The 12,500-nt window shown below is 41.3% G+C and overlaps 2 protein-coding genes across 3 annotated transcripts in view; both read right to left on the minus strand.

Annotated features, from left to right (window-relative positions):
• LOC131729896 (sarcoplasmic/endoplasmic reticulum calcium ATPase 2-like) overlaps positions 1-4,620 on the minus strand; it is an 8,840-nt gene extending 4,220 nt beyond the window's left edge. The window contains exon 1 of the mRNA XM_059020159.1: positions 3,742-4,620. Coding sequence (XP_058876142.1) covers positions 3,742-3,859 — 118 coding nt within the window. The 5' untranslated portion in view covers positions 3,860-4,620. The remainder of the gene's footprint in view (positions 1-3,741) is intronic.
• A 2,999-nt stretch (positions 4,621-7,619) lies between these two features.
• Positions 7,620-12,500, minus strand: part of LOC117970441 (DNA polymerase delta subunit 4-like) — a 10,425-nt gene continuing 5,544 nt past the window's right edge. The window contains exon 4 of one of the 2 annotated variants that reach the window (XM_059020160.1): positions 7,620-8,107. In XM_059020160.1, the coding sequence (XP_058876143.1) occupies positions 8,032-8,107 (76 nt within the window). In that variant the 3' untranslated portion in view covers positions 7,620-8,031. Of the gene's footprint in view, positions 8,108-12,039 lie in introns of those variants that run through there. The other variant, XM_059020161.1, reaches the window with a different exon arrangement.

A 12,500-nucleotide genomic window follows, 5' to 3' on the forward strand; every position in this document is an offset into this window, starting at 1 on the left:
GGAGGGAGAGAGAGAAATGGGGAATAGAGAGGGAGGGAGAGGGGGAGAGAGGGAGGGAGAGAGAGGGAGGGAGAGAAAAGGTGAAGAGAGAGAGGGCTAGAGAGGGAGAAAGGAGGAAGGAGAGAGAGAGAGAAGGGGGAGAAGAGAGAAAGAGAGGGGGGAGAGAGACAGATAGAGATAGACAGAGAGAGAAGAGAGAGAGAGGGGGAGAGGGAGAGAGAGGTGGAGAGAGGGGGTAGAGAGAGGTGGAGAGAGAGGGAGGGAGGAGAGAGGGGGGGATGGGGGAGAGATAGAGGGAGAGAGAGAGGTGGAGAGAGAGGGATGGAGAGAGAGGGATGGATAGAGAGGGAGGGCTAGAGAGGGAGAAAGGAGAGGGGAGAGGGAGAGAGAGAGAGAGAAGGGGAGAAGAGAGAGAAAGAGAGGGGGGAGAGAGAGACAGATAGAGATAGACAGAGAGAGGAGAGAGAGAGGGGGAGAGGGAGAGGTGGAGAGAGAGGGAGGGAGGAGAGAGGGGGATGGGGAGAGATAGAGGGGTAGAGAGAAAGAGGGAGAGAGAGAGGTGGAGAGAGAGAGAGGGATGGAGAGAGGGAGGGAGGGAAAGAGAAAGGGCAAAGAGAGAGGGCTAGAGAGAGGGAGAGGAGAGGGGAGAGAGAGGGAGGGAGGGACAGACAGACAGAGGGGGGAGAGAGAGCGAGAGAGAGGGAGAGATTTCCCACACTTCCCACAACTGACGGACCCAGACAAACTGGCAGTCGTACTGGGAGTGGGACACACAGCCCCAGTGGCTGCCCAGTACGTGTCCGCCTGTCACAGCCTGAGGGACACACAGTGAGCTCTCTGCACAGGGGCGTTACTTCTGTACCTCTGCTCTGTGTTACACTCTATATACCAGTGGCCATTATTATCATCATTATTACTGTCAGCATAATTATTAATATCTCCATTATTATCATTGTTATCACTTGTGTTGTTATTGAAATACGTTGTTAACATGATATGCAATATAATTGCTTTGTCAATACTGCTGATGTCTGACATGTCAATAAAACCACATTTGAATTGAATTGCATTGTATTGAGAGACAGTTTAATGAAAGGGAACTGCCTTTTAAAAAAATATCTGGGTTTATATTAGATACTAAAAGCACAGCAAAGTGTAATAAAGCACAGAGAGGTCTGGTAAAGTATAGGGAAGCATTGTAAAGCACAGAGAGGTGTGGTAAAGCATAGGGAAGCATTGTAAAGCACAGAGAGGTCTGGTAAAGCATAGGGAAGCATTGTAAAGCACAGAGAGGTCTGGTAAAGCATAGGGAAGCATTGTAAAGCACAGAGAGGTCTGGTAAAGCATAGGGAAGCATTGTAAAGCACAGAGAGGTGTGGTAAAGCATAGGGAAGCATTGTAAAGCACAGAGAGGTCTGGTAAAGCATAGGGAAGCATTGTAAAGCACAGAGAGGTGTGGTAAAGCATAGGGAAGCATTGTAAAGCACAGAGAGGTGTGGTAAAGCATAGGGAAGCATTGTAAAGCACAGAGAGGTGTGGTAAAGCATAGGGAAGCATTGTAAAGCACAGAGAGGTCTGGTAAAGCATAGGGAAGCATTGTAAAGCACAGAGAGGTCTGGTAAAGCATAGGGAAGCATTGTAAAGCACAGAGAGGTCTGGTAAAGCATAGGGAAGCATTGTAAAGCACAGAGGGGTGTGGTAAAGCATAGGGAAGCATTGTAAAGCACAGAGAGGTCTGGTAAAGCATAGGGAAGCATTGTAAAGCACAGAGAGGTCTGGTAAAGCATAGGGAAGCATTGTAAAGCACAGAGAGGTCTGGTAAAGCATAGGGAAGCATTGTAAAGCACAGAGAGGTCTGGTAAAGCATAGGGAAGCATTGTAAAGCACAGAGAGGTCTGGTAAAGCATAGGGAAGCATTGTAAAGCACAGAGAGGTGTGGTAAAGCATAGGGAAGCATTGTAAAGCACAGAGAGGTGTGGTAAAGCATAGGGAAGCATTGTAAAGCACAGAGAGGTGTGGTAAAGCATAGGGAAGCATTGTAAAGCACAGAGAGGTCTGGTAAAGCATAGGGAAGCATTGTAAAGCACAGAGAGGTGGTAAAGCATAGGGAAGCATTGTAAAGCACAGAGAGGTCTGGTAAAGCATAGGGAAGCATTGTAAAGCACAGAGAGGCGTGGTAAAGCATAGGGAAGCATCGTAAAGCACAGAGAGGTCTGGTAAAGCATAGGGAAGCATTGTAAAGCACAGAGAGGTCTGGTAAAGCATAGGGAAGCATTGTAAAGCACAGAGAGGTCTGGTAAAGCATAGGGAAGCATTGTAAAGCACAGAGAGGTGTGGTAAAGCATAGGGAGGCATTGTAAAGAACAGAGAGGTGTGGTAAAGCATAGGGAAGCATTGTAAAGCACAGAGAGGTCTGGTGAAGCAACTGATGCAACTGGAGCGCCACAGCGCCAGCACCCGAACACAACGTCATGATGACGTGTTGGATCGATTTCAAAATCTATTATCGGGGCGGACAAAGAGACGGAGGGAGACGCGACAAAACTGTCATTAAAATCAATTCGACGGTCCTCTGGTCTCTAAAGAAAGGATTTCTTTGTCTTTGTCAAAGAATGTAATAATAATAATAATAATAATAATAATAATAAATCATTTTTAAAAAGGCGTTATTATATAAACACTATCAACAATCTCACATGTGATTAAGCCGAGTTTACGAGGGGCAAATTCTATTAAGAAACTTCTAGAATATCGTGCAGTTTGTATTTGGCGGTGATGAAATGTAATATTTTTTTTTAAATACTGGCGATTCAATACCGCAATATAGCGGTTTGCCTTTGATTCGCCTCAAAATTGCCGTTTAAAATCAAATTTAATGCAAATCTAACCTCATAATGTAAGACTAAAATCAGGCTACCGTATGTTTTCGTATATAGCCGCCTCTGCTGCCGCCAGTCTATCTAAACACAAATCCTAGATTTAGTATTAATTAATAATATCAATGACATTAATGCGACGCGCACCGGCTGTGAAATTATTTGCTATATTTTTACAATACAGCAAACCGAACCGCTTCGTGTTTTTTGACAGTTTTTAAATTCGTATGAAAAAACGTCCGGATACCGGATTCAGAACCGAATTTTCTAACCGGAACCTTCCATATAAACGTCATTATACGCATTTATAAAACATGTGCTTCCTCTGTCGGTCCCAAAATTAATAAATATTCAGTCTGTTTGTTTCACCCTGTTACTTAAAAACCCGCAACAAAACCCATCGTCATTTTAGTTATTATTATTATTATTATTATTATTATTATATATTAACCGCTTTTAAAAAATAAAATAACGGCTAGTGTTTAATTTAACCACAGATTACTAATTTTAAAAGAAAACACAGACGTCTATATTTTTTTATAAGCAATAATAATAATAATAATAATAATAATAATAATAATAATGGCACACCAGGTTGTAATATATTATTTTACTTGGTTTACAGGCCACCAATTCCACCCACGTAAAAAAAATCATTTACAACAGTAATATTAATAATAAACTCACCCAATTATTAAAAATGTTAATTGCGCTGCGATTGCGAATGTTAATTAATTAATTGACAGCGGATTGCATCAGCACCCCACCCCCCCATCCCCCCCCAGAGAGAGGCTTTCGAACAGACAAAGAAAATACTAAATAAATAAATTAAATTAAATTAAATTAAATTAAATTAATCTCTTACCGTTAGTGCCCCATCGCTCCTTTGATTTCTTCACTTGATCGGCGCTCAGTCCCGTCGATTCGTTGACCCCAAAATGAGTCAAGACCTCCTCCACGGTTTTTGTGTGACCGTTTTCCATTTTTTTTCTAAATAACCCTATCTATTTATTTATTTATTTAATTATTTATAATCTATTTTTTTTAATGAAATAAGACTCCTTTTGCTGTTATATTGTTATGTTAAATACGCACGGACGAGACAAACACGATTATAACGCGAGCTGACGCGGTGTGAATTATTATTATTATTATTATTATTATTATTATTATTATTATTATTATTAAGAAGATGAAATACGGTCCATTGTGTTCTCTGAGAATTTAAAAAAAAAGAAATCGCCCTTTTTCGAAGTAAAAAATAATAATAATTTCTTAGCGGCTTTTGTTGACTGATGAGGTTTATTTATTTACTTGTAAACGTATTATATTCTCACAGAAATCTTGCACCGCCATTGCTGTACGTAGATATTTTCACCGGCATTTTTTATTATTTATTTATTTATTTAATTTTATTTTCCTGTCTTTTTTTTAAAAAAAAAAACGACTCTCTCTCTTTGCTGTCGTGAACAGTTATATAAATATCGCCCTAGAAACGGGACGATGGAAAAGACTGATAAAGATATATCTAGATTAGTTTAGTTAAAGTTAAATTAAATCTCAAATTAGTCGTTTTCCCCGAATTTGTGGGTTTTTTAACCCGCTTGTTTTTAATGTTATTTTCCCCCCGGAGTTTGTCTCCTTCATAATAAACTGCCTGACTCGCTTTGCAGGCCGGAGACCGTGGTTGAACTACCGTAACCCCGGACAACCGCTACCCAATCAGAGGCGGCGAATCCGAGAAGGACGGCGCTGTGAGCCAATCGCGTCTCCGCTGCTCCGCGAACCGCCCCGCCCCCTGCCTCCTATACCGCATGAGGCGGGGAGTTTGCTGTAATTGACGTCCTCAGCAGCCAATCGCGTCGCTTTATTTGTCTGTTATTCCGCATGAGGCGGGCTTTGGTGTTTTTTTTTTTTTTTCTGCCTCTGTCGACCAATCGGGTGTCTAGAACGCCCTGACAGGCATTTCAAGCAGGCAGATTGACAATCTGTGTTTCGTGAACAAGTCCCGCCCCCGTTGTGGTTGTTGTTTCCAGGGAAACGGGATTTGAATGACAATGACAGCAACCAATTAGAAGGCAGTATTTATTTATTTTTTTCAGGGTGCTTTGTAGGTCTGCCAATAGCAGTTTGAGAAAGGTGAGGAGGCGGGACTTTTCTTGAAATGGAAATATGCGGAGATTTTTTTTTTTTTTGGATCAACAGGCGCGGTTTTAGTGTAAACAAAGGGAGACGCCCTGTTGACCAATCGGATTGTAAAATGGTTTGAAGGGGGCGGGGTTTATTTGAACGCCCGTCTACGGTTTTTTTTTTTTTTTTTTTTTTTAATTTTCTCAGTTAATTTGATACAAAGTGTAATGTTTATTTTAATTTTATTTTTGGACAAGAAAATAAAAAATATTATTATAATCCCATTACAAAATATCGATTCGTTTGGTCACGCTAACAATAGCGGTTTAAGATGTGGACTGTAGTTGCAGATTGTAGCCGCTAGATGTCGCCAGAGACCGTTTTGTCAGGTAAATGAAATTCACAAAAATCCTGTTCAGTTTGACGCTACAATATAATCCCTTCTTCTTGGGGTCTGTGTTAGTTTACTACATTCTGAAAAGAGTTTAGTTTCATTGAAGCTGCAGACAGACAGACAGACAGACAGACAGACAGACAGACAGAGCCCCACAATCCTGTTCAGTTTGACGCTACAATATAATTGAATTCCACCCCCTCTATATAGAATGAACTCCCTCAGCTTCACAGAGTCCAATGAAAGCTGCTGAATAATGTTCCCTTGTTAACATATTGAATTCCACACCCTCTATATAGAATGAACTCCCTCAGCTTCATAGAGTCCAATGAAAGCTGCTGAAAAATGTTCCCTTGTTAACATATTGAATTCCACCCCCTCTATATAGAATGAACTCCCTCAGCTTCATAGAGTCCAATGAAAGCTGCTGAATAATGTTCCCTTGTTAACATATTGAATTCCACCCCCTCTATATAGAATGAACTCCCTCAGCTTCATAGAGTCCAATGAAAGCTGCTGAATAATGTTCCCTTGTTAACATATTGAATTCCACCCCCTCTATATAGAATGAACTCCCTCAGCTTCATAGAGTCCAATGAAAGCTGCTGAATAATGTTCCCTTGTTAACATATTGAATTCCACCCCCTCTATATAGAATTAACTCCCTCAGCTTCATAGAGTCCAATGAAAGCTGCTGAATAATGTTCCCTTGTTAACATATTGAATTCCACCCCCTCTATATAGAATGAACTCCCTCAGCTTCATAGAGTCTAATGAAAGCTGCTGAATAATGTTCCCTTGTTAACATATTGAATTCCACCCCCTCTATATAGAATGAACTCCCTCAGCTTCATAGAGTCCAATGAAAGCTGCTGAATAATGTTCCCTTGTTAACATATTGAATTCCACCCCCTCTATATAGAATGAACTCCCTCAGCTTCATAGAGTCCAATGAAAGCTGCTGAATAATGTTCCCTTGTTAACATATTGAATTCCACCCCCTCTATATAGAATGAACTCCCTCAGCTTCATAGAGTCCAATGAAAGCTGCTGAATAATGTTCCCTTGTTAACATATTGAATTCCACACCCTCTATATAGAATGAACTCCCTCAGCTTCATAGAGTCCAATGAAAGCTGCTGAATAATGTTCCCTTGTTAACATATTGAATTCCACCCCCTCTATATAGAATGAACTCCCTCAGCTTCATAGAGTCCAATGAAAGCTGCTGAATAATGTTCCCTTGTTAACATATTGAATTCCACCCCCTCTATATAGAATGAACTCCCTCAGCTTCATAGAGTCCAATGAAAGCTGCTGAATAATGTTCCCTTGTTAACATATTGAATTCCACACCCTCTATATAGAATGAACTCCCTCAGCTTCATAGAGTCCAATGAAAGCTGCTGAATAATGTTCCCTTGTTAACATATTGAATTACACACCCTCTATATAGAATGAACTCCCTCAGCTTCATAGAGTCCAATGAAAGCTGCTGAATAATGTTCCCTTGTTAACATATTGAATTCCACCCCCTCTATATAGAATGAACTCCCTCAGCTTCATAGAGTCCAATGAAAGCTGCTGAATAATGTTCCCTTGTTAACATATTGAATTCCAGAACAGATACCAGAGTTGGCGAGAGAGAGAGAGAGAGAGAGAGAGAGAGACAGAGAGAGACAGAGAGAGAGAGAGAGAGAGAGAGAGAGAGACAGAGAGAGAGAGAGAGAGAGAGAGAGAGAGAGAGAGAGAGAGAGAGAGAGAGAGAGAGAGAACGAACACGCGGGTCCTTTTTGCATTTTCCGGACTCTTTGACCTCCAAGCCTCTCTTACGCGACAAACCAGGAGAGAAAGCGAAGGAATCTTTAGTACGTCACAAGAATTTTGACGCGAGCAGCAGCACTGATGATGCAAAAAAAAAAAAAAAAAAAAGTCTTTGTAAAGACATATTTCTATAAATATATATATATATGTTTTTGTCCTTTATATTGATTTTTTTATCTATTGTATATTTACGAGCTTGTTTTGCATTTTTAAAATTATTATTGCCCTGTGATTATATATACTTCTGTATGATGTTGAATAATAATAATAATAATAATAATAATAATAATAATAATAATAATAATAATATTATTATTATTATTATTATTATTATTATTATTATTATTATTATTATTATTATTATTTATTTCTTAGCAGAAGCCCTTATCCAGGGCGACTTACAATCGTAAGCAAATACATTTCAAGTGTTACAGTACAAGTAATACAATAAGAGCAAGAAATACAATAACTTTTGTTCAAGTTTGACAAACCACAATTCAATAATACAGCAGATAATAGTGATAGTTACATCAGGATATGATTAAATAGTGATAGTTACATCAGGATGTGATTAAATACAAAGTACTACAGGTTAAACACTTGGCAGATTACAGTATTCTGAAGTACAGGATTAAATGCAGTAAAATAGGGGGCAGATAAGAGCAAAATAAAGCACATTTACATGAAGGGTGATAGTGTCCCAGGATACAAACAGAGGAGTTCTACAGGTGCTGTTTGAAGAGGTGAGTCTTGAGGAGGCGCCGGAATGTGGTCAGGGACTGGGCAGTCCTGACATCTGTAGGAAGGTCATTCCACGGGCGGGCTCTGGAGGCAGTAATAATCAACTGGACTACGCTGCAATTGACCCTGCGAGGTTAACCGTCTGTGCCCATTAGTACCAAAACAAACAAACAGAAAAGAGATTTAAATAAAAATTCATAACTTTGTTACGTTTCTCATGAGCTTAAATATGTTGTAATTACAGTTTCAGACCACCAGAGTGCGCTGCGGTACCGCGTTAACAGCAGCAGCGGACCGCTATACACTTTCACCAATTTTAATGTTCAGTGTTGTACCGGTTCTGTCTTAATCATCACGTTTGAGAAATCAGCCAATCGCCGTTGAGGATTTGGGGACTCCAGTTACCCCAATTCCAGCTCATCGGGGGCCCCGTGCACGCGGAACGCACGGCAAAGTTCTGAAGTTTTTAAAAAAAACTAGCACGTCATTGTCAGAGATAAATATATATATTATATATTATACAACACATTCTGGGTGCGTTAAGTGAGTGAGCGGCTCAGAGCGGCTCAGTAAAATAATCAATTTAACGCCTCGCTCCGTGCCGCTCCCGCTGAGCCGCTCAGAGCCGCTCCTGAGGATTAATACATTATTGTATTAATACAAGCAAAGGCAGTATTACGATTTTTAAAACCAGAAAATATTCCTTCCCTTTAAGTATCTTCATATTATTATTATTATTATTATTATTATTATTATTATTATTATTATTATTATTATTATTATTATTATTAACTTTCTGTAAAATGATTAGACTGAAAGAAGAAGCAAAAAACTCCTACTCCCAGCATGCCTCCGCATTGACGTTCACAGCGAGGCATGCTGGGAGCTGTAGTTCTATACAGGCAGCTGAAGAAAGAGCGCGTTAAGTGAGTGAGCGGATCAGAGCGGCTCAGTAAAAGCATCCATTTAACGCCTCGCTCCGTGCCGCTCCCGCTGAGCCGCTCCCGAGCATTTCTCATCAGGGATCAGAGGGAGCGGACGGACTGGACACCTGCAGGAAACAAGTGGAGAGGACAGGCAGGACTGACAAATACGTTTGTCAAGAACGATGAACTGGTTTCGACTTACGAAGTTATGTGTTAAGTTGGCTAAATAAGATGGTAAAATTTTTTTGAATTTGTATCATTTAATTTCTTTTTTTTTAATGTAGAGCTGTTCTATAGTTATGAATGTATTATTATGAGGCTTGTAGTATTAATATTATTCATGATTTTCATTATTAACGCCGGTATTAAACACAGTCAGATATGAGGTTCAGTCCAAACAGAGCGCCGGACTCAGCGAGGTCCAGCAGGGGACAGTAACTTCACACGGGGTCCATTTCATCGACCATCACCTCAGAAACACAAACCAGCAAATCATTATGATTCGCCTTTTTAAAAGTCGCTCAGCGCTCTCCTGGAGCAGAGAGTGAAGTCATTTAAATCTGCTGGGTGCGCTTTCTGAGCGGCTCACTTACTTAACGCGCCCACAATGTCTCGTTTTCAGTCCCTCGACGACACCCACAGTACAGAAACGTTCATGAATGAGCAACACAATGAGAATACGTTTAAAAACAAAACGAGGTCAAGCTGCTGCATTCGTGTCTCTGAGAAACCGGAGAGGAACGGGAAATTAAAACAAGGTAAAGGCGATCGTCCAAATAAAACTGAAGCACACACGGATAACGACACAGGACGTCTGTACGGCGCTGAAACACGTTTAAAAAAACAACTGTGCTGCTGAACCTCGTCTTCTTTAATATCAGCATCACAAGGGTATCCCTGGATTATAAATAATAACACATGGGCCTCTTTAGTGAGTTATTACTATTTATTTCTTAGCAGACGCCCTTATCCAGGGCGACTTACAATTGTTACAAGATATCACATTATTTTTATATACAATTCCCCATTTATACAGTTGGGTTTTTACTGGAGCAATCTAGGTAAAGTACCTTGCTCAAGGGTACAGCAGCAGCGTCCCCCCACCTGGGATTGAACCCACGACCCTCCGGTCAAGAGTCCAGAGCCCTGACCACTACTCCACACTGCTGCCCATATATATATATATATATATATAGGAGACTGGCTCTACCTCCGCTACGCTCCCCTGCCTCCAGAGCCCGCTCCTTCTCCACCCTTGCTCCGCAGTGGTGGAATGACCTTCCTACAGATGTCAGGACTGCCCAGTCCCTGACCACATTCCGGCACCTCCTCAAGACTCACCTCTTCAAACAGCACCTGTAGAACTCCTCTGTTTGTATCCTGGGACACTATCACCCTTCATTTAAATGTGCTTTACTTTGCTCTTATCTGCCCCCTATTTTACTGCATTTAATCCTGTACTTCAGAATACTGTAATCTGCCAAGTGTTTAACCTGTAGTATTTTGTATTTAATCACATCCTGATGTAACTATCACTATTTAATCATATCCTGATGTAACTATCACTATTATCTGCTGTATTATTGAATTGTGGTTTGTCACACTTGAACAAAAGTTATTGTATTTCTTGCTCTTATTGTATTACTTGTATTGTAACACTTGAAATGTATTTGCTTACGATTGTAAGTCGCCCTGGATAAGGGCGTCTGCTAAGAAATAAATAATAATAATAATAATAATAATAATAATAATAATAATAATAATAATAATAATAATAATACTAATTCACATTGGGTTGTAATATATTAATATATAACACATTATAACACATACTTTGAATAAAACAACATTATTATTATTATTATTATTATTATTATTATTATTATTATTATTATTATTATTAATAGTTTTCCCCGTTACAGCGTGTGAATGAATTTTAGGGAGTGATGATGTCACCGGGAGGTAGGGCAGGGCGGCGCACACGCCTAGCAACCGTTGCCGGGGGCCCTGTATTGTGTCCGGGGAGTTCCTTACGCACACACGCACGCTTCAGGACATGCAATGGGTCTGCACACGCCGCACGGCGATTTCTTCTTTTAATAAAGAATTAAAATGAAAGCCAAGATCATATATTTTTCTAGGGCTGGGTGAGGCGAGTGCTTTCGTAATGCGCGGGGGTAGCTGGCACTGATTGGCAGACACGCAGCCAGTCAGCCAGCGGGCTAATTCAAGGAGACTATTATTATTAATTTCTTAGCAGACGCCCTTATCCAGGGCGACTTACAATTTTTACAAGATATCACATTATTTTTACATACAATTCCCCTTTTATACAGCTGGGTTTTTACTGGAGCAATCTAGGTAAAGTACCTTGCTCAAGGGTACAGCAGCAGCGTCCCCCACCTGGGATTGAACCCACGACCCTCCGGTCAAGAGTCCAGAGCCCTCCCTCACCCCCCCCCCCCCCCCTAAGAGAAAGGAGGCTCCCTCCAGTCCAGGGCAGGCTTGAGGCACGGAGACTGAACTGCTCCCTCCCTCCCTCCCTCACCCCCCTAAGAGAAAGGGTGCTCCCTCCAGCCCAGGGCAGGCTTGAGGCACGGAGACTGAACTGCTCCCTCCCTCCCTCCCTCACCCCCCTAAGAGAAAGGGTGCTCCCTCCAGTCCAGGGCAGGCTTGAGGCATGGAGACTGAACTGCTCCCTCCCTCCCTCCCTCCCTCACCCCCCTAAGAGAAAGGGGGCTCCCTCCAGTCCAGGGCAGGCTTGAGGCACGGAGACTGAATTGCTCCCTCCCTCCCTCCCTCACCCCCCTAAGAGAAAGGGTGCTCCCTCCAGTCCAGGGCAGGCTTGAGGCACGGAGACTGAACTGCTCCCTCCCTCCCTCCCTCACCCCCCCTAAGAGAAAGGGGGCTGCTCTCTCCAAAAATACAACAACCCAAATACAAGCTTGGTTCAATACGTGACATTAGTTTTAATCCTCTTCTGTATCACAGAGTCACAAATTATTTGTAGTATTTCACAAAGTGAATGAAAATGAAAAAAAATAATATAAATACATTCAACATGTAAGCAATGCAAATATACAGTTACATCCATTTTACTGGAGTTTTTTGTAAGAATTTTGCTATTGTGTCTGAATAATGGTACTAGACTGTTGTGTGTCTCCTATCCACTAGGGGGCAGTGTTGCAGGAAGGGGGCAGGTTAATAACGGCACAACACTGCTGTATTCAGGGCTATATATATATTTCATACTGCTGTGTGTCTCCTATCCACTAGGGGGCAGTGTTGCAGGAAGGGAGCAGGTTAATAACAGCACAACACTGCTGTATTCAGGGCTATATATATATTTCTTACTGCTGTGTGTCTCCTATCCACTAGGGGGCAGTGGTGCAGGAAGGGGGCAGGTTAATAACGACACAACACTGCTGTATTCAGGGCTATATATATATTTCTTACTGCTGTGTGTCTCCTATCCACTAGGGGGCAGAGTGTTGCAGGAAGGGGTCAGGTTAATAACGGCTCCACTCTGCTGTCATTTAGACATGATTCTGAGAGCTCTCTGGAGGACACAGCGTTTGCTTTTAAACTTTTTTAAAAACTCTCCAGGAT

This window comes from Acipenser ruthenus, unplaced genomic scaffold (assembly GCF_902713425.1).
Source record: "Acipenser ruthenus unplaced genomic scaffold, fAciRut3.2 maternal haplotype, whole genome shotgun sequence".
In the NCBI taxonomy this organism is placed as follows: Eukaryota; Metazoa; Chordata; class Actinopteri; order Acipenseriformes; family Acipenseridae; genus Acipenser; species Acipenser ruthenus.